Source organism: Mirounga leonina, unplaced genomic scaffold (genome assembly GCF_011800145.1).
Source record: "Mirounga leonina isolate KUSES-001 unplaced genomic scaffold, KU_Mleo_1.0 Mir_165, whole genome shotgun sequence".
NCBI lineage: Eukaryota > Metazoa > Chordata > Mammalia > Carnivora > Phocidae > Mirounga > Mirounga leonina.
Window position 1 is genome coordinate 17,760,776 of NW_023270415.1, and position 22,127 is coordinate 17,782,902.

General features: G+C 44.8%; 2 protein-coding genes across 7 annotated transcripts in view; both read left to right on the forward strand.

The window, feature by feature from the left end:
* Positions 1-1,140: 1,140 nt before the first annotated feature.
* RRS1 (ribosome biogenesis regulator 1 homolog) lies at positions 1,141-3,497 on the forward strand. The gene has a single exon (XM_035011256.1). The coding sequence runs from the start codon at positions 1,254-1,256 to the stop codon at positions 2,367-2,369; it is 1,116 nt and encodes a 371-aa protein (XP_034867147.1). The 5' UTR covers positions 1,141-1,253; the 3' UTR covers positions 2,370-3,497.
* An 864-nt stretch (positions 3,498-4,361) lies between these two features.
* Positions 4,362-22,127, forward strand: part of ADHFE1 (alcohol dehydrogenase iron containing 1) — a 50,630-nt gene continuing 32,864 nt past the window's right edge. For all 6 annotated transcript variants that reach the window (XR_004680409.1, XM_035011259.1, XM_035011260.1 and 3 more), the window contains exons 1-9: positions 4,362-4,441; positions 11,574-11,611; positions 13,812-13,858; positions 14,421-14,474; positions 14,662-14,816; positions 14,966-15,162; positions 16,737-16,814; positions 17,931-18,036; positions 20,523-20,675. Coding sequence is in view for 5 of the 6 variants with exons in the window: in XM_035011259.1 (XP_034867150.1) it covers positions 4,383-4,441; positions 11,574-11,611; positions 13,812-13,858; positions 14,421-14,474; positions 14,662-14,816; positions 14,966-15,162; positions 16,737-16,814; positions 17,931-18,036; positions 20,523-20,675 (887 nt within the window). In the remaining variant the exon portion in view is untranslated. The remainder of the gene's footprint in view (positions 4,442-11,573; positions 11,612-13,811; positions 13,859-14,420; positions 14,475-14,661; positions 14,817-14,965; positions 15,163-16,736; positions 16,815-17,930; positions 18,037-20,522; positions 20,676-22,127) is intronic.

Here is a 22,127-nt window from a genome sequence, read left to right on the forward strand (position 1 = left end):
AGACCACACATTTTGTGTCTCAAGGGCCTGAAAGACATTGCAGAGAATACGCCTATCGTCTTAAAGCGAGAGTTAAGATAATTCCTACTCCCACATTTCCTAGTTGTATAACCTCAGACAGGTCATTTTATTTCTCTGAGCCTCCTTTTGTGGAATATGATGATTAACAACTGCTAACACTTATTGAGTGCTTACTATGTACCAGGAACTAATGTTTCATATTTTCAACTTATGAATTGGACTTAGGTTAAAAAACCTGTCCAAAGTAGGTACCGTAAAACTAGATGTGATTCTAGGTAGTTTGACCCAAGAACCTGGTGCATAATCACTGTATAAGACTGCCTCTTTAGCTTACTCACAGGGCGATTAGAAAGGTTAATAATTGGTATTTAGCTAACATTTGTTGAGTGCTCCTATGTTCCAGACCAAGCTGCCTCAGAGGCATATTAACTCATTTATCCTTATAACAGCCCTAAGAGGTAGGTACTATTACCACTGCATCTTACAGGTTTTTAATTAGGCCCAAATACCCGAAGGTCCAACAGAAGTCAGGATTGGAACTCACGCAGTTTCACTGCAGAGCCCAGCGCACTTTTGCCAGAAGCGTGGAGAGGATGCGATCACGGGGCTCTGGGCTACCAGACCTCAGCTCGCCCGGGTGGGCGCCCCCCAGTGCCCACCTAAGGCAGTCTAACTGCCAGCCCCTGTTCGCTCACAAAGCAAACCAAATCTTCCAAAACTAGCTTTATGTGCATCTGTGGAAAATGTCTTTCTCGGTCAACACCCAGGAGCCCCATGAACAGGTTCAGGCTATGGTAAAAATAAAATTTATGTAGTTCCAGAAAGCTGAAAAGCGAAACGTCTTGTGAACTGATTTGCATTGAAATTGGTAACAGTCGCTCCAGGACCCCCTCAAAGCGCGACGCCCAAAATTCACACCACCCCGCTCCGCCGCTGCATCCTGGGAGACACAGCCCCAACTGGGCCCTGGAATTCGTAGTCTAGGCTCCCTGCGCCAGCACCGCCTACCTCTGGGCTCCCGCCAAAGAGCCGCCGGTAATCCCATCTGCTCTCCAACACTGCTCTCTGCCGGCCTTTTCTCGGGTTGCCGGGACTGTGAGCCTGTTCCGGGTGCTCCGGAAGCGAAGCTTTCTCTTCCGGAACGAGCTTCTCGGCGACCGCACGTGGTTGGGTTGCCCGGGCTTGAGCCGGCGTTGGCAAAGAAGTTAATTTGAACTGTCTCCCCGGAGCTAATGAGCTCAGGGGGAGCCATGGAGGGCCAGAGCGTGGAGGAATTGCTGGCAAAGGCGGAGCGGGACGAGGCAGAGAAGCTGCAGCGCATCACGGTGCACAAGGAGCTGGAGCTGGAGTTCGACTTGGGTAACCTGCTGGCCTCAGACCGGAACCCCCCGACGGGCCTGCGGCGCGCGGGACCCACGCCGGAGGCTGAGCTGCAGGCCCTGGCGCGGGACAACACGCAGCTGCTCATCAACCAGCTGTGGCAGCTGCCCACGGAGCGCGTGGAGGAGGCGCTGGTGGCGCGGCTGCCGGAGCCCACCACTCGCCTGCCGCGCGAGAAGCCGGTGCCCCGGCCGCGGCCGCTTACCCGCTGGCAGCAGTTCGCGCGCCTCAAGGGCATCCGTCCCAAGAAGAAGACCAATCTGGTGTGGGACGAGGTGAGTGGCCAGTGGCGACGCCGCTGGGGCTACCAGCGCGCCCGCGACGACACCAAGGAATGGTTGATCGAGGTGCCCGGCGGTGCCGACCCCTCAGAGGACCAGTTCGCCAAGCGGATCCAGGCTAAGAAGGAACGGGTGGCCAAGAATGAGTTGAACCGGCTGCGTAACCTGGCTCGCGCGCACAAGATGCAGCTGCCCAGCGCCGCTGGCATGCACCCTACGGGACACCAGAGTAAGGAGGAATTGGGCCGCGCCATGCAGGTGGCCAAGGTCTCCACCGCCTCAGTGGGGCGTTTCCAGGAGCGCTTGCCCAAGGAGAAGGCCCCCCGGGGCTCCGGCAAGAAGAGAAAGTTTCAACCCCTTTTCGGGGACTTTGCAGCGGAGAAAAAGAGCCAGTTGGAGCTGCTGCAGGTGATGAAGAGCAAAAAGCCTCAGTTGGACGTGACAAGGGCCACCAATAAACAGATGAGGGAGGAGGACCAGGAGGAGGCTGCCAAGAGGAGGAAAATGAGCCAGAAGGGCAAGAGAAAGGGAGGCCGGCAGGGTCCTGGGGGCAAAAGGAAAGGTGTCCCGCCCAGCCAGGGAGGGAAGAGGAAAGCGGGCTTGGGAAGCAAGATGAATTCTGGGCCACTTCCCTTGGGCGGCAAGAGGAAAGGAGGGCAACACCAAGGAGGAAAGAGAAGGAAATAATTTTCACCGTCGGACCCATCTGTAAACCAAGAACTATACACTAAATGTTAAATTCTAGTTGGGGCGGGGGGGGGGGGGGGGGATGTTGAAGAAGGTGGCCGCTGCCTTCCCTGAGCTTGAGGTTAAAGGGATAGACTGCCCGACCCGCAAGATAGTATGTAAATGTTGGACTCTACAAATTAATGTTTTTCCCACAACCAGGAATTTGGCTGGAGATTAAAGGATGTATTTGAGGACATAAGAATCCGGGAAAGAATTTGGTGGAAACTGAGAATGAGTTCTATTTTTAAACAGACATCTTTTTTTGTTTTTAACTTTGGATATATTGTGAGAGAGAGTTGGTCGTCTTTCAGACTTAAAATTGATTTCTGCATTATTTTTATGACAAGGGAGTGTATCATATGGGGGAACGGAAAGATTACATTTTCAAAACTGGACTTATAAGTAACTCTTACGAAGGTTGTTTAGTAAAAGTGTGTATCTAATGTTACTTTTGACATTTTGGCTATTGGTAGAAATTCTAAGTAAAGCCAGGGGATACCTGGTTCAGATTATTTTAGTTTACTTTCTAAAAAACATAAAGCAGGTAATTTATGATGATTTCAGTGATACCAACAGAAGTATGAGTTTTTCTAATAAGTATCAGATACAATATTGAAAGTGTAGTATGACTGGTGTCTCTTTGAAAAAAGATTTTATGCTTTTTAATACTGTGAAAACATTTATTGGCTGTAAATTATAAATGTGGACTTCACTAAATAGTAATAATCCTCAATAATCCAAGAAACACTTAAATCTTTTTCAACATTTATGTCCCCAGTTTTTTTGTTAAACTTCTGGTAGGGTCTGTTTCGAGAAGAGATAAAGAAACCTGCCAAATCTTTACTTGGAATACTGTTATCTTTGATTCATTTGTCAAACTGACCTTAACTGGTTTGATTAGGAGGTCAAATGTTCATAGCTTTTATGGGTCTCCTTCCCTAATTGATTTCGGTAACCTGAGAAGGATTCATAGTAGATCTAGATTCCAGGGGAGCATTTTTGCTGCTGTTACAGCCCCATGAGCCACTCTACTCAGGTTTTTGGTCTGACAGTTCATAGAAAATTAAAGTTGGGAGTTAATTTTGTCTTTTTTTAGTGTTGCCTCATTTTTATAAGTTATCTTTAGAAATTACTATGGAAGAAAAGATTAATTCAAATTTCATGGTATGTTACTAAAAACACAGATGTTCAATTGTTGCTGTCTTAGGATACTTTCAGGTTAAGTTAAAGTTGAACTTTGCCATCATTGATCAACTCTCCCACTGGGAAGTGGAGCACTTGGCCCTAGAGTATAGTGTAATCATGGAAAGTTTGTAACTACTGATGAAACATTTAATGGTAACTTAACTTCCTCACAAGCTATTCTAGAGCACTTAACACCTTTTAAGTTCTCAACTGTCCAGGGTGTTTTGTTGTTACTGTTTGGTTTTGGGATTTTGGGGGGCGGTTTTTGTTTTTTAGATTTTTGATTTAGCAGTTAGACACAGCACTGGCCCTGTAAAAACAAACAAAACCCTCGGGCTTTTTGCATGGTCCTTATTTACTATTAAAACAGTTTAAATGCAATGTCTTAATAATTTATTGGGAAATAGGAAGGCAAATAGCATTTTAAAGCAATCAGTGGAAAAAGAATGCCCTTTTTTCCCCCTCCCTTTCCCCATATCCCCAATATGTGAAATAAAGGGTTTTAAGTAGAGAGACTTAAGGAAGTACCCACGATCCTACAAAGCAGTTACCATTACGGCAATTTCGGAGGTGGATGGTGAAATTGCAGGTAGGGCACCTGAGATTTTGACTCGTGGGAAAATGGTCCTGATCCAGAGAAGGCTAACGCGGGGGCAGGGAGAATTAGCGTGGGGGGTGGGCAGTCTCAGCCGGGTGGGCGGGAGCAGGAGGGCGGTGGCCGGGATTGGTCCGCAGAAGGGGCGGAGGGGGCGGAGGAGGGGCTACTGGAAGGAAGACGGCACGGCCATGGCTGCAGCCGCTCGCGCCCGTGTCGCGCACTTGCTGAGGCAACTGCAGCGAGCAGCGTGAGTGCAGGGCCGGCCGGCGGGCGGGCGGGCGAGGGACCGGAGGATGCCGCCGTGCCTACGCAGCCCCTCTGGGTGCGACCCGCCGGGCCCCACGCGGCCTTACTCAGGTTACTTTCAAGACCTCGGGGAAGGGGATCCCATTTAGCGTGCTCTCTCCACGTCAGAGCCGTGCGCTCGGTGGGGCGCATTGTAGCGGGGTGCCATGCAACCACGCACAGAGCAGCGAGGCAGGTTGCACCCTGCTTGTTCTGCCGTTAAGGAAACAGGCCCAGAGAAGACAGTGCCTGGTCCCATGTCGTGGCAGACATTGGAGGGCTTGGCACAGTGACCAAGACAAATTGATGCATCCAGTCAACACATTTGTATTGGGTGTATATTATGTGCCAAAAACTATTCCAGGCGCTGGGGATACAAAAGTGAAAGACTCTGGAGCAGTTTAAACTTTAGCGGGTAATTGGATGAGGGGACAGGGTTTGTGAAACGGGCCCGGGAGGAACAGAGGGAAGAGAGAGATGGATGTGAGAAATTACCAGGAGCTTCACTCCCTGGCATGTACAGGGAGTCAGGGTATTAAATGTTATGACATGTCTGACTCCCCATCCAGAATTGGCAGGTATATAGTAGCCACCTGATAAATATTTGTGGAATGTACAAATGCACAAGTCAGCCTGGGAAAACATGTAAAATTTGGAGCAAACAGGTAGAGATAAGGGGAAAGGAGGGGGACTAGAGAGGAATTTCAAGTAACTGGGAAGAGCAGCACTACTGGCAAGAGATGTCGCCCCAGGACCTAAACGAAGTTAAAATCCGGACCTACCTCCATAGAAGGAGGCGAGGATGGAGAAGACAGGCCCTGAATAAGCATATAGCACTTACCAGGCACTTACTATGTGCCAGGCACTGTCCCACATGCTTTACATATACTATTAATAGTAACTGTAATCCTTACGACAACCCTAGGCCATATTGTATTATTATCCTCATATTACAGTTAAAAAGAAAAAAAAGCACGAAGAAAAGGAATCTGTCCAGTGTCACACAGCTAAACAAATGGCGCAGCCATAATCTGAACCCAGATATTCTAGCTTCACAGTCCTTGTTCTCAGTTCTATGCTAAAGAATTTGAATTATGTCCTGTAGATAATAGAAAGTTATGGAAGCAGTAGTTCTCCTGTGAAACACTAATACTTTGAAATGCCCCGTAGGGGGTGGGGGGGAGGAATTCCATGGCTAAATAAATGGGAAACTGCTCACTGCAGCATAGTGCTTTTGGAGTCAGGATAATTAGCACACAGAAGGCTCTGAGAAGTCCTACAGGGTTGGGGGGGAAAAAAAGGTTAGCTGTATTTAAACTCTTTGTTCTGAATCTGTGTTATTATAAAACTTTTTATCAAGCAACACTATTCATATCCCTTGGAACCAGTGTCATGTAGAACATGTTTTTGGAATGGTTGTATGACAAAGGAGGGTGGCATGATTAGAATTATGTTAGAGCTTTCTGGTGGCAGTGTGCAGTGAAGGGGAAAGACTAGAAGTAATTGTAATGCTTCAGCTAAAAGTGATGGCTTCAGGTACAGGCAGCTGGTACAAGGGGTAGATGTGAGAAATATTGAGGAGTCCATTAAAATCAGCAGGACTTTGTATCTGATTAGTGAGATGGAAGAAGTTGAAGTTTCTGGCTGGGGTATCAGGTAAATATTGGGGCCATTTACCAAGATAGGGACTATAGGAGCATTAGCTTTAGGAGGAAGATTATAACTTACCTTAGGAACTTCAAATTGGACATGCCTCAGGTACATCCAGGTGAAGAAGACCTTCAGCAGGTAATTGATTATATTGTTCTGGAGCTCCGAAGTGAGTTGGAACTCACACAAGCATATAGAAGACAGTTGAAACTCTGGGTGTGGAAGCACAGGCCTTAGCAAACTGTAAACCTAAAAGGGTTGAGAATGAGGTCCCCAGGAGCAGCAATGTGTTGAAGCAGGAGTGGCAAAATGGGGCTTATTTTTTAAATAGGGTATGCATTTAAAAAGTTGGAGATTCAGATAAAATTTTTTGGAAAATTGTGAAATGGCATCATTGGGCCCACATTTCATCTGGAAGGTCTGCCAGGGCTGAGGTGAAGTGGTGGCCACCTCCCTTGAACAAGGCAAGCATTCCAGCTTCCTGAGAGACCCTGGCATATAGTCCACCACTCATTCTGCACACCAGCTACATGGCCAGCCAGGAGCTCTGACCTCTCATTTATATTATCTACCAGCCTCCTTACACACTTGGATTTGCAAATGATTGGCACTTTCAGTGGAGGAAAAGGAGCCAGTATTAAAGGACAGGAACATGGCCAGAGAGGTAGGAGAAAGCCCAGGAGAGAAGGACTGCACATTCACTGTAGATTTGCAGTGTTCTCATTTGTGGGGTATATCAAGAAACAAAACAACCTAATATCCCCGGTGTGTAAGTGTGTAGGTGGGGCAGGTGGGGTGGACAATAAACTAGTAAAATTTAGAGTATATTACAAGTTGCTAGGTATTAAAGAGAAAGTAGAGGATGGGTTGTTGAAGGAGGGAATGCCATTTTAGAGAAGATGGTCAGAGAAGACCTAACTGTATTAGTATCTTATCACTGCTGTAACAAATTACCATGACCTTGGTGGTGTAAAACAACACACATTTATTCTCTTACAGTTCTGAAGTCCAAAATCAGTCTTACTGGGCCAAAATCAAGGTGTAAGAGGGCCACACTCCCTGCAGAGGTTCTAGAGGAGAATCCATTATCTTGCTCTTTCCAGCTTCTGGAGCTGCACTTTTTGCAACAGTAGATTGTAGCTCCTTCCCCCATCTTCACAGCCAGCAAAGGTAGCCACTTGCTTCAGTGGTCACATTACTTTTATGTCAGATCTCCTTCTGCCTCTTTCGTAGAAAGATGCTTCCGATTACATTTAGGGCCCACCCAGATAATCCAGGATAATCTTTCCATCTCAAAATCTTTAATGTAATCACATCTGTAGAGTCCCTTTTGCTTTATAATGTTCACAGGTTCCAGGTATTAGGACCTGAATATCTTCAGGGTCTCAGCCAACCACACTCACTAAGAAGGTAACTGAGAAGGAAGACCCATGGAAGGAAGGAGCGAGCCATGTGGCTCTCTGGGAAAGTACTTAGAGGTGGGGAATACCAGCATGGTTTCAGAACATGGTGACTGGAGCAGAGTGAGTGAGGGGGAGATGAGGTCAGAGATGTTGGGGGCCAGCAGGGGAACAGCCAAGGATGAGCCCAAGGTGTTTTGGCCTAAACAACTGGAAGAATGAAGTTGCCATTAAACTGAGGTGGGAAAGAGGCTTTAAGGGAAGACCAGGAACTGAAACTTAGGTGGGAGCTGAAATGCCTAAGACACGTTCAAGTGGAGCTGTCAGGCAGCTGAATCGAGTTCAAGCAAGCCATCTAAACCAGAAGGATAAAGGGGGAAATTGTCAGATGGAAGGCACTTAAGACCACGAGACAAGATATGGTCACTCAGGGAGTGAGAGTGGAAAGAAAAGAGAAGGATCCACAGGCCGGTCCCTGGGACCCTCCAGCATTCAGAGTCAATAGCATGAAAAGAACCTAGGCCAGGAGCAGCCTGGAAGCCAAGGGAAGAAAGTGTTTCCAGGGAGAAGGGAGTGGATAGAAGGATGCTGCTGCCAGTTTGGGCAAGATGAGGACTGCACTCAGAACTGAGTGGTATATTAGCAAGGTGAAGGGCATTAGTGACCTGGTAAACTGTTAGTGGAGTCATAGGGCAAAGGTCAGTTGGAGGGGGTCCCAGAGAGAATGGGAGAAGAGAAATTGGAGAACAGGTATAGTCATCTAAAGGCAAGGAGAGCAGTGGGGACAGCATCAGGAGAGGGAAGAAGGACAAGAGAAGGCTGTTAATATAAAAAGGGAAAAACACGGGATGCCTGGGTGGCTCAGTCGGTTAAGCGTCTGTCTTCAGCTCAGGTCATGATCCGAGAGTCCTGGGATCGAGTCCTGCATCGGGCTCCTTGCTTGGCGGGGAGCCTGTTTCTCCCTCTGCCTGCCATTCCCCCCGCTTGTGCTCTCTCTCTTTCTCTCTCTCTGACAAATAAAATCTTGAAAAAATATATTTAAAAATTAAAAGATTTAAAGATTAAAAAGGGAAAAACAATATTTTATGTTGGAGGATAAGATCTACTGGGAGGGAAATCTTGATGATGCAGGACAGAGAAGATGATACAGTGATGTCCTTGAGTAAAGGGGGGGGTGGCGACTGGTGAGATTTAGTGCACAGGAGAGGGGCTGACTTTTGCTGAAAGCTTGGCCAGTTTATCCTGGCCAGTGATACTGGGAGGAAGGCCAGAATAATCAGGCCAGAGCCAGAGGGTGGGTGAATGAGAGCCTTGCTCTCCCATGGTTTCCTCAGCTTCTCAACAGTAGAGAAGCCCATCAGTGGTTTCAGGCTATCCTAAGAAGGTGGGGGAACCCACAGTCTGTTCTGCCTACCCCAGCTCAGGTTCTATGTCTTGGCACACCAGGAAAAGAGAGAAAAAGTTCAGAGGATTTTAAACATCTACATTTATTTATTTATTTATTCATTTACTTATTTCTTCAATCAGTATTCCTTTAATTGGTATTAGTTTGTGCCTGTTACAATGCTAACCATTACGGATAAAGTTGTGATAAAGGGTAGATCTTGTCTTGCCACCACAAAATTTACAATCTAGAGGCAGATGCAAACAGGAGAATGGTACCAACAATACAGTGTGATAATGGTTCTAATGGGGAGGGAGGCGTGGTATAGACCACAGGGGGAGAGGGCCTACCTGGGGCCTCCAGCCTTAAGGAAGACTGCCCAGGGGAAGTGACAATTCAACAGACACTAGAAAGGACACTAATTACCTGGAAGAAGAGGGGGAAACATGTTCCAGGCAGAGGAAATAACAAGGACAAAGTTCTGGAGGCAAGAAAGAGAATGTGTGGCCCATTCAAGGAAAAGAACAAATTTTCCAGGAGCTCCAGAGGATGGACGGAGATAAGGGACCAGGCTAGAGAGATTAGCTGGGCCTGTGAAGCAGGGCCAGGTCTGAACTTTATCCAAAAAGCCATGGGAGGGGGAGTTGGGGGCATCATTGGAAATAAGCCCCTGACCACTGTGTAGCTCAGGGGGAGCCAAGAGAAGCCTGTTAGGGACTCTCTGTAGTTATCCAGATGAGAGATGACACTGAAACCAGAGACTGTCAGAGGACCCAAGAGAGGTGGATGGATTTGGGTAGAGAAATATTGGGGGGCCTTGATGAGTGGTTTGCTATAAAGGGTGAGAGGTGAGCCCAGGATAGAACTCAATATTTAAGGAATGAGCAGAGTGGGAAAGGAGCTGGAAAAAGAATAATTAGAGGAAACCCAGGTGAGTGGGGAGTCCTGGAAGCCGAGGAAAGCATTTCACCCACCCAAGGAGGGGTGGCCCAGTGTTCATTGCTAGGAGACCAAGGTCCTGGGGGGTCGGGGGTCTGAGAAGTAAGACTACAGCAGGAAAGCTGAGACTTGTTGAGACAGCAGCCAGATTTCAGGGAGCCAAGCAATGTGTGAGAGGCAAGAAAATGGAGCCAGCAGACCTAGGCCAGGAGGGGAGGCCCAGAGAGGGTGAGCAAGCCAGAGGGGAAAAGAGGTTGAGAGACTTTGAAGCATGAAACGAACTCTTAAATACAATGACAAAGATCTAGTGAGGGGGAAGACGAGGAAACACAGGATAGATGGAGGCCCCAAGAAGGCAAGAGAGGATGGAATTCAAACCACAAGAAATAGAAATGATTAATCAAGGCGGCCTCAAACCTTAAAAATATAAAATAAAAAGAAGGGGGAGGGGTGTAGGAAAGCATGTGCTCCCAAGGCCCTGGGCAGTGGAAAGTTTTGAGTCTGGAGATGTTCTTCCCTTTGCCTCCACTTTCTTGTCCTTGGAGGGTGTAAAGCAGGGAAAGTTCTCCAAAGAGAGCCCACCTGTGAAGGACAACGCCTTGGCCTTGCCTGCTGTGTTTTCCCTGCTGCAGCCTGAGAATGGCTCACGCCGCCGGGATGCTCCCGGGACTCTCAACACTCGGCATTTTCAGCCGTGTCCAGGAGGTGGCAGCCTTGACTCATGGTGGCGCTCACACCCGCTTCCCACGTCTGCTTTGACTTAAATCTGTTTTTGAGATCTTGATCACCATTGAGTTGAACACTTTTCCTTCCTTCCCCACCTTCCCCCTCAGATGTTCTCGCTCCAAATTTGAACGGTGGAGGGGGGGGTATGCCCCGGATCTACTGGGACCCCACTAGGACAAGGTCCTCTGGCAAGAAATAGAAACATAAAACCCTTTGGTGACGCTCAAATGCATAGCGAACAGGAGAAAGGGACTGTGCAGGAAATGGGAGGCGACAGAGACTAGGAAGGGAAATGGAGCCAAGGGTAGAGAAGTGGACTGGGAACTGAGAAGAGGTGAGGGATTCGGGGAGGAGAGGGTGATGGGCATGAGTGCACTTCAGGCCACTGGGGAGCAGGGGACACGGCCACTGGCCCTGGGGCGGGGACCAGCACAGGGAGGCACCCAAGGGGCTGGCAGGTCCCTGGGGCTGGGCCCAGAAAGGATGGAGGCATGAGGTAGTGACCAGCGAGGCCTGCAGGCCCAGTGAGGGCTTCTCAGAGGCCCAGGCCCACAGTCTGTTTCAAGAAAATTAAACACCTTGAAGACAATGGGAAAATACAAGTTCCCCGGGTGGGGGCAATGGGAGGGGAGGTGCATTGAGTAGTTAATCCTGGGTCAATTTGGTCAAAGCTCCTAACCTGGTAAAAGAGCTGGAACCTCCTAGAGCACTGAGACCCCATCTCAAACTTCCTTGTAGTCCCAGAGGGCTTACCTCAGCTTCCTGCAGACATTTATTGAGCACCAACTGAATAATTCCTGAAAGAATGTTCCTGCAACCCTGGAAAGACTCTGAGTGGACTTCTTGTCCATGATGATTTCTGGATTTTCCTACGTAGCGTTTGCCAATAGCGACTACTTTGATAGCATCTCAAGACTAGAATGCAGTGTGAGTCACATTAAAGCATCCTATCTTTTGGTTTTCTAGTTTCACTTTTCTTTTTTTCTTTTCCGCAGATGCCGGTGCCCAACTCATTCTCATACTTACTCCCAAGGTAATAATACATTTTCTGGTTTTAAAGTGGCCCAAATTTCCAATCCCTCCATTGGCCCTCATAATACATTTGGGCAAAGGATAAATCAAGGGATGTGCGAGGAAAGTTGAAATGGTTGCCTTTTCACTTACAACTGGCAGCATCTAGTTCTGATTATATGATGGGAGCTGAACGTATGCTACTGATTGATTATATGTTTGGCTCAAGTATATATTTAATGCTATTTATGATGTTTTTTCTATTTTAAATAGAATTATTTGCCAAAGCTAAAAATGGGGGCACAGATGAGATTTTAAGATTGTCTGAGTTAATCAAACACAATTAACCAAGATGAACTCTTTGGATCGTTTTAATACGTCTCAGGAAAGAAAGAGGCTAAAGAGCAAAGCAGTTCCTAGAAGGAAGAAACTTGTTTATATCAATTTTTTTTTTAAAGTAACATTCTGTTTCTTAGTAATTAAAAATGACAAAAGTTTTCAGTTCCCACAAACATCTTAATCCTTCCCAACTCCATTGTCCACAGAGCAGCAGGAAGCTCATTGTAGCTTCAGCGTGTCCTCAGAATGTCACATGAATTACTGACACAAAAACTGATTTCACCTCTTAGAAGGAAAGGTCAAATCTAAACAGCACAGTGAGAATGGAAATGAGGGGGGCTGCCCATACAGGAAACTAAGCAGAACCCACAGAGAAGCCTGTTGGGGAGTAGAACAGATAGAGTGACTGAGGGCTTTTTCCTGCCACTGGTGTGGCTCACCATTTAGGACAAGCCAAGGGACCTCCCAGTCATTAATGACCATCTGCCAGGTGAAAGCATGCCCAGCCTTTTAGGTCCTCATGGACATACGCAGAATTTTGTCTTCAGCTGGTTCTTTCCAATTCTTAGTTTATTTCAACCAAGAATTAGTAGTCTCCTGTTTGGGGGCATAAAATTAATAATTTAAAGAAAGATAATCTCACTGTTTCCTAGGATTCAATTTATGACTTTTCCTAAACTTCAGTAGCAAGAGTAATAGATTATTTCATTACAGTGGATAAGGCAAGAAATTTGAATTTTGATTAAGGATACCCTTGCCCTCAGGAATCCAAAGGTAAATTGTTGTCTAGTTGTGGCCTCTTGTTCTTTAAAAAAAAAAAAAAAATGGTAGTGGAAATTGTTGCAGATTTCTTTTTCAATCTTATGACTGACCAGGAGTGATGAAAACAAAGATAAAACTCATTAAGTGATGGAGCCCCGCATCGGGCTCCCTGCTCCGCGGGAAGCCTGCTTCTCCCTCTCTCATTCCCCCTGCTTGTGTTCTCTCTCTCGCTGTGTCTCTCTGTCAAATAAATAAATAAAATCTTAAAAAAAAAAACAAACTCATTAAGTGAAGCCTTCTTGTTCTAATATGACAGGAAATCATTTCTGCCATAACTAAAACCTGATAACATTACAAAGAAATATCAGTTTATAAAAATTTTTATTAAATCTCATAAATAAAACTAAATTTTTACATGCTTTAACTTGAAAAATATAAATTTCTTACTGTGATCATTTTTTCTGCACGGAAAAATTTTAATTCAAACAACTGATCACAATTGTTATAAGAAATATAAGCAAGACTCTAATTAATGAATTTACTAATAGTTGTTCTCTAACAGTAATCCAACTCGAGTCTAGAGGGGTTTTTTTTCCCCTAGAGGATTTTTAGACATTGTTTCAAAAGTATATTTTAATTTCAATGAAGAAAATATTTTAAATAACTATTTTTCTTAAAGATTTTATTTATTTATTTGAGAGAGAGAGACAGAGAGAGAGCATGAGAGGGGGGAGGGTTGGGAGGGTCAGAGGGAGAAGCAGACTCCCTGCTGAGCAGGGAGCCCAATGCGGGACTCGATCCAGGGACTCCAGGATCATGACCTGAGCCGAAGGCAGTCGCTTAACCAACTGAGCCACCCAGGCGCCCTTAAATAACTATTTTCACACAATCAGCATCAAGTTAATATTACATTCTCTTAAAATGCAAGTTTTAATTTCAATTTGATAGACAACAATGAAACTTGAAAATGTATTTTAGCTAAGGCTTTTTCTTTTCTTTATAGGTAAGGCTTTTTAAGGGAGATGCTTATGTTCACTGCTGAAATACCAATTTACTAACAAAAACCATTATTTTTGCTTTGTTTTTGAGGCCTACTCTGATGCTAATTTCTACATTTCTAGCTCCTGGATTTGCACCTTCTGGGAAATCAACAGATTATGCCTTTGAGGTAGATATAATCAATCCATTCTTTCTCTTTATGAATGACTTGAAAAAATACTAGAGTATTTTGCTAATGCATTGTTATCTCATTTGAAGTTTACTATTAATTGGTGTTCCCTAATCTCATTATTTGACGAGACCCTATTTAGCAATAGAGGTAATGGAACTGGAATACAAATCTTCTGATAACATGAGTAATGTCTAGAATACTGTCTTTTGTTCAGCCATCAAAACAGGACAGATTCCCAGTTCTACAAACGTCTCCAACATATGTTGTATGTTACAGTTTAGTTTTGTAATTATAACAATCCTAAAAGAGGCCCAAGTAATCTTTTGAAGCAAGAATAAAGGAGCAATGAATTCTGATGAATTTTTATCACACCGTAATTACATAATTATTTGATTAAATTTATGTCTCCTCCTCGTTCAGGAGTCATAAATTAAAATGAAGGCCACGCTAAGGAATATATACTTTATTCTCTACACAGTAAGGAACCATTCATTTCATTTATAGGTTTTTAGAAGTGAAACACACCCTATACCTAAATCTTTTTTTTTTTTTCCCTCAGATGGCCATTTCAAATATTAGATACGGAGCAGGAGTTACAAAGGAAGTGGGAATGGCAAGTATTTAAGATTCCTACAGTCTTCCATTATAAATGTTACATGTCTTTTAAAGCAAATGCAAATTGACAACAATTGAGCCCTTTGTTGTTAAAAATGTACAGTGTTAAATTTGCCAGAGAGAGAGAGTCTATTACAGTTCTCGGGCAATCAAACCTAACTTACAAATTATTTTTGTTGTTGTAGGACCTACAAAACATGGGTGCTAAAAATGTGTGTTTGATGACAGATAAGAACCTCTCCCAGCTCCCTCCCGTACAAATGGTTATGGATTCCCTAGTGAAGAATGGCATAAATTTTAAGGTTTATGATAATGTGAGGGTGGAACCAACTGATAGAAGGTATTATTTTATTGTTGCTATTTACTTTATGTAGAAGCCAACACATCTCACTGTTGCCTAAAACTTGCTCCAGGCCTTGTTTAATGGCGTGGCGATTTATTTCTGAAAAAATATGACCTAACTATGGCTTTTATTTTCCCTTCTCCAAGCTTCATGGAAGCTATTGAGTTTGTCAAAAGGGGAGCTTTTGATGCCTACGTTGCTGTCGGTGGCGGCTCCACCATGGACACCTGTAAAGCCGCTAATCTGTATGCGTCCAGCCCTCACTCTGATTTCCTAGATTATGTCAATGCCCCCATTGGGAAGGGAAAGCCTGTGTCTGTGCCTCTGAAGCCTCTGATTGCAGGTAAAGACTGTTTGTGTGTTTGTATGTTTTGTTTTGCAGTTGGCAAAAGGCCTCAGGAAAGATGCAAGCCAGGAATGTTAGGGTATACGTTCCCAAAGCTTTGTGATTTCTTCATTTCAGTGTAGTACATTGTTTGGAGAGCAGAACAGATAGCAGTTCATTGATGTTTAAAATTCTGATCTTCATTTATTGCGCAGATAGAGACAATTTGGGTCAGTGGTAGGGCAGTTTGCAGATTTATGCTAGGAAGTCACTGTGTGAAGGAGGAGGGAAGGTTATCATTTCCATATTATTAGATCCCTCTGCTGGCAGGTTGGTCTTCTAAACCTCTCTGCTTTGTCCCATTCTGCAAGCCACTGTGGAGTATAAGGGGAACATTCGCTATTATTTTTCTGGTGTTGACTCAACCCTTTCTTCCACACAATGGCTCTTTAGCTGACCTGGGGCTTTGTCTCTTCCCTGGGACATGTGGCCAGCATGGCTGCATCACTCTGGGCAACATCTGCTCTGTGGCTGCCCTTGGGGACAGACACGCAAATCCAAATCAGAATAGCTTGTCTGTCCCCGCACAGCCCTTGGGATCTCTTGGTCTTCCCTCCCTCCCATTTTATAGCATATTACTATTTAAAGTTTTATAGTGAAAATGCACTAACTGGTAACTGGACAATATCTGTCTGAAGTTTTGTCCTCTCTCTTCTCCCCCTCGTCTGCCCCCACTGTGAGTGGGCCTTGTGATGGTATAGGAGTAAGCTGAAGGCAGATGAACTGCTTTGACATGAATGAGCAATCAGCAGGGAGCACCATAATTGATGTCTGGCAAATGGAACCCTCTGGTGAAACTATGTCAGCATCACACAGAGGGGTGATTAGTAAAGTTTAGAAACTTGACAGAACTACAAAACCACAGAGCCCAGCAAAGGCAGAACGTTACTGTGCTTGCTGCCAAGAAGGAATAAAGATGTCTTTTAGAGAAGGCAAATATGAATTTTCTAACCAAGATGCCGAGCAGCCTGTGTTTGAATGCCCAGCTGCAGCTGCATAAGCTCGGGTGCTAGAGTGCCCAGAGTTCCTAGCTGTTAACACAGAAACAGACATTACACATACATGTTAAACATACACACGTGTTAATACAGACATGGACACCTACATACATGTTAGGCCTGGATACATGTTGGCACAGGCACTGACATCCTACATATGTGTTAATACCGATATAGGTATCCCACATTCTCATCGAAGTGCACATATATGTTAGACATGCCTACACGTTATGCAGACATGGACACCATGCATGTGAAACGTGTGCATATTAATGCAGACGCTGCCATCACATATGCATATTAAACATGTATGTTAATGCTGATAGGCATACTATTGCGCATGCATGTTAATGCAGACGTGGACACACATGTGAAGCCTATGTGCGGATTAATATAGATACAGACCTCAGGTGAGCAACAGGGGCATCAGAGCTTCCTTCTCTAACTTTGTTCCTTGCTTCCTAAGGCTGAATTAAGTATCTCCACTGACTTTTATTTAGATGCATTATGTAAATTAATATTATTTTGTTCAAGTCCCAACTACCTCAGGAACTGGGAGTGAAACTACGGGAGTTGCCATCTTTGACTATGAACACTTGAAAGTAAAAACTGGTAAGAACTGTGCCCATAAAAATTGTGTTTAATTCTCTCTCACCTTTCAACCCCACCTCCTTTTCTTTAATCCTAATATTTAAAAATCAAGGAGTTTAGAGTTAAGTACACACACACACACACACACACATTTTCTTTCTTTTTCCAACTACATATCAAAATACGAAACAGTCTAATAAACTTTTTTTTGAGAATTACCTACAAAAGCCTCTTGCAATGCCATAATCTTGATTGGACTTTTCTCTGCCCAAGTTAGTAACTGTACATCCGTGGTGAATGATTATTCCCTTCCTTGGACATCTTTTCAATATTTTTTTTCCTTTCACCATTTTAAATCAGTTTCATTGAGACACAATTTTTATATAATAAAATGCATACATTTTTAAGAGTCAGTTTGATGAATTTTGACAGATACACCCATGTAACCACTACCCCAATCAAAGTATAAAACATTCCCATCACTCCAGAGAGATCCAAAAGTCCCAGGCAGAATAAATTGGTATTTGACTGCACATTTATAGTAACTTCTCTTTTTCAAATTAAATTACATTAACCTTTGACATTATTAAAGATAATAGTAGCCAATACTTGAATTCTACTTTACAGTTTTCCCAAGACTTTTACATAATATTTTCTAATACGAGCCTTACATCAGCTATGAGGGATAGAAGCCCTATATTGTTATGATCTAATAGAGAATTCAGAGAGACTAAGTGACTCGCCCAAAGATACATAGCAAGCTGCAGAACCAGGACCCAAACCAGTGGTGAGCTAGTAAACCAGCTCTCTGGAATGTAATCAGGAACTTAATGGCCAACTTGTAGTATTGTCAATTTCTTTGGTGTAAATACTCCCACCATAGCCAGTGACACCATTCAAACCAGCGTTGGGAAGAGAGGTACACACTTGGCTCCTTCAAACCAGAAGGAGCTTCAGATCCACTGAAAAACCCAGGTTTCTGACTCCAGACCTCTTTCCACTGTTCTTGCTGCCTCCCTTCATGAGAATGAATCTCATCTCGTATTTTTAATTTTTTAAGAATTGCTATCCTTAAGTAACTTAATTTTTTAAAATGGTGTCCATACCTTTCCCCTCTATTGAAAATCCCTGTCTTAGGCATTGCTTCCCGAGCCATCAAACCCACACTGGGACTGATCGATCCTCTGCACACCCTGCACATGCCTGACCGGGTGGTTGCCAACAGTGGCTTCGATGTGCTTTGGTAGGTACCGGTGCCAACTGGAGGGGCTTTTCCAGCCCCTGAGTCTATGGACAGTATTTTCTTGCTGAAAGCACTTGCTAAGCAGACATCGATTAGTGTTCCACAACCACGCCAGCTTTGGCTGTCCTTATCCCCTTTCCCAGATGAAAACGCAGAACCTGTAAAGGTTGGTGACTAGGTGGGCTCCTGGGTAAGCCATAGACCGCTGTCCAGGATCAACCAGGCCAGCCACAGCGGCTGCCACAGGGACACAGCAAAAGGAGCAGGCAGAGCTGGTGTGCAGCATCTCAGACCCACAGCACCTGCCTCTATGGCTACAGGAAGCAGGAAACAGCCAGGGCTGCCACGGCACGGAAGAGGGCAGGAAAGGGAGCGGACATTTCACCACGTCAGCACTTTGCACACATCACCACTTCACTACAGCTCTGAGCCACACGAGAAAGAAACCTGGCTTGGAGATGTAGTGACTTGCCAGAGTCATACTGCATGTTCCCTGGGCCTTAGCTGCGATGTGCTACTGGATCCCTGATCAGGACACCGTCCACGTTCAGCATGTCCCAAACTACCTGTTTCATCCACTTGCACGTGCACATTTTTTCACATTCTACATCTCCGAACTCAGAACACATCTTACGATCTGTGGCACAACTGTATGGTTTTCTTCCTCAGTGGTACATTTTTTTTAACTGGTGCATCTTACAATGCATGGCATCTTAAATTCGATGAAATCTGATTCTTCTCTAACTTCCCCCACCACCTCACAGCTTCTCCTGGATCCCTTAAGTTAGTGAGCAGCAGGACTTACTATGAACTTCTTTCTCGTGCCCACACATAGCCCAGTATTTCCTACCACTTGTCCTGCTTGAATCTCTCCTATCTGCTCCCTCCTCTCGAGCCTCATTGTTCCCACCTTGGTTCAGACCTGCCCAAGTCTTGCTTGGACAGTTGCAGTAGTCTCCTTGTCAGTCTCCCTTCTTCCATCCCATAGTCCTTCTGTCTGTCCTCCATAACAGCCTCAGCAAACACATATACATGCGTGCACACACACATACCTCTGCCTGACAAGTCTTTTAGTGGCTTTCCACGCCTACTGCCAGAAGGCCAAATTTCTTTGGCCCTGGAATGTCCCCAATGCTCAGCTCTTTATCTGTTTGGAACATTCATCTTCCAGTTCCAATGGAGCATTCTCCCCTTTATGGAGCCTTTGCTGACCCCCACCCCCTTTCCTCTCCTCAGGTACAACTGACCACTCCGTTCTTTGCTTTTCCCCATTGGGTGGGCTATACATTCTAAGACACTTCCATTTCACATGCCCATCTCCTTCACTGCACTGTGAGCTTGATGAGGACAGGACCATCTTTCTCACTTCTCCATCCCTGTCCCTTAGCACAGTGACTGTCACATCCTAGGTATTTGGTTAATATCTCCCGACATGGACACCTCATTCTTGCATTGCCCACAGACTGAACAGATTAAGAACCATAAAGCCATAAAAGCATCTACCAACTATTTAAAAAAAAAATTCCAGTGGTTTGTTCAAAAGGTTTTATCTGCTTCTCAGGTGTAGAAGAATTTCTCCATTCTAAGACTGAAAACCATAATTCATGCCCGAAACAGTTCATGTTACATTGTGTTCCCAATGCATCATTGATCTAGATAGCTATGCTTTTTTTTTCTCTTCTGTAATTGATTCATTAGAATTGATAGCACCCCAGCAGGTGGAGGAAATTCTGAAGCTTGGTTCTTGAAATAGCCAACCTTTAGTTTAGGGCATGTCAGAAAAAAGAACTGAATTTTTTTTCAGGCCAAAATTTAATAATAACAGTGAATGGTAAGTTTTACAATGTGCTGCTCATTATTCTAAGTACTTTACATGTACCACCTCATTTAATTTTCACAGCAGCACCCGGAAGGCATAGTAGTATTTGTCCTTGTCTTAGAGTCACAGGTTAGCTAGTGACTTACCCCAGGCCTGCAACAGGAAGGTCTGGTGCCAGGATTTACAGCTGACCCCAGCGTCTGTGTTCTCACCTATTGCACCGCACTCTTAATAGGAGGTTCATATAACTATGACCCTCCTTGGGTGATATGGTATTTGATCAGTGCAAGGTATAAAATGATAAATATTTTTTACAAGGAAATCATTTTTTAGATTCAGTGCTTTTCTTCATGACACAAATATGTAAAAATTCAACATCATAAAGATTTATTCACACTAGAAAGGGGCCACATGTAATCCAGTAATACATACTGGTCAAAAAACACTGTAATGCTGTTAATATAAACTTCACTGTTAATTTCTATAATAAGCAACGACTATTGTGGGCAAGAGTCTGACCTGCTGGGATGCACTGTGATTATCACTGCTACAGAGCATATCTGCAGTGGAGTGAATACTGAACATGTCCAAGAGAGTCTGTGATCTGAATGGAGGGAAAAAAGAAGAAGGTGCTTTCAATCTGTGTGTTTTAAATATTTCTCATTAGCCATGCCCTGGAGTCCTACACTGCCCTCCCCTACCACATGCGGAGCCCCTGCCCTTCAAATCCTATCACCCGGCCAGCATACCAGGGCAGCAACCCAATCAGCGACATTTGGGCAGTCCATGCACTTCGGATCGTCGCTAAGTATCTGAAGAGGTATGTGGCCCAAAGGAGATAGAAATGGAACGGAAGGGGTGCCTGGCTGGCTCAGTCAATAAAGCATGCAAATCTTGATCTTGGGGTTGTAAGTTTGAGCCCCACAATGGATGTCGAATTACTTAAAAATAAAATCGAAAGAAAGAAAAAGGAAGGAAGGGAGGGAGGGAGGGAAGAAATAGAACAGGAAAACCACATTCCACCCTCACATAAAATATAGCGTGCCAGATCCTGAAATATCCTGAGCACGCCTGTTGATCAAAAGATCAGTCAGTGGACACAGAGGAGCACCAGAGACCAGCAGGTTCTGGAAGGATGAAAAGGATGGGGAGGGACGCACCTGAGGTCAGATGAAACCTGAGTCCTTCAGTCTGAAAAGGCAAAGGCAAAGGAACAAAATATGAGCCCCTGATTTCTGAAGGATGCATCTAGAAGGCTTATTCATCAAAGCCTCGAAACCAGAGCTCAGGTGAGGGCAGATGTCCTTTGAGATTTGGCTACACCAAGAGCTGAAATGAGACCCAGAGAAACAGATGTTGGCTGTGCCCATGCAGGCCCTGTCCAGAGGCACACAGAGTCAACCCATTAAGCAAACTAACATGAACTGAATTTAAAAAATGAATGTGTAGAGTTGTCTGTCCCAGGAGATATAAAAAGCTTTCTGAAAGATTTCAAAGGATTTATAAATGATGTAGCCATGATTGGCTCCCAAGTGAGCAAAGATATACTTAGAGATGAAAGCTGATCCCTGAGACAGTAAGACCTATGCAAAGCCAGACTCAATTTGTACACATAACAGAGGGAAAGAGCACAGCAGGTTGGACCTAGATGTGAACATGGTGCTTCCTCTGGCCCCGAGCTGGAAGCTGCACTAGAGAGGGAGCTCAGTCTACATTTTGTAGTAAAGCAAAGGGAAAGGACACAGAACTATTTCAGGAGACCATCAGGGAGCAGGGTAGCATTTGACTGGGTAGATGCAAATACAGATAATGGCCAGTGCGTGAGAGAGGGGCAGAAGGCTTGGCAGAGCGCAGTGGAAGGTGAGGGGGTGTAAAGGACAGAGGAAAAGCTAAAGCACCATCATCTGCTCTTTCATCTTGGTATTCAGGGAATAAGAAACTAACCCTGGGTTTGGAAAGGAGCCACAGATGCCTAACCATTCCAAATGAAAGGAGATAAAAGGCTGTAGCACTCTTACTGCATAACAGGAACCCTTACTCCAGGCAAAATCGTGAAAAGCAAGCAAGGGGTGGTTTGTCATTCTTGGCAGTCAGGCTTCTTCCCTGGGGCAGGGTTTCTAAGCAAGTGTGTGCAGGATGGTTGAGCTGCATCTGCAAGGGGCCTTTGAGAATTTGCTTTTACAAAGTGGCGTCAGGACATCTAGAGCGAGCAAAGGCTCATCCTACAATAACATCCCACTTCCATAAGGATAAATATTAAAATAACATGTGT

Coding starts and splice junctions, on each gene's coding strand:
- RRS1 (XM_035011256.1), top strand. CDS start 1,254: ATGAGCTCAGGGGGAGCCATGGAGGGCCAGAGCGTGGAGGAATTGCTG.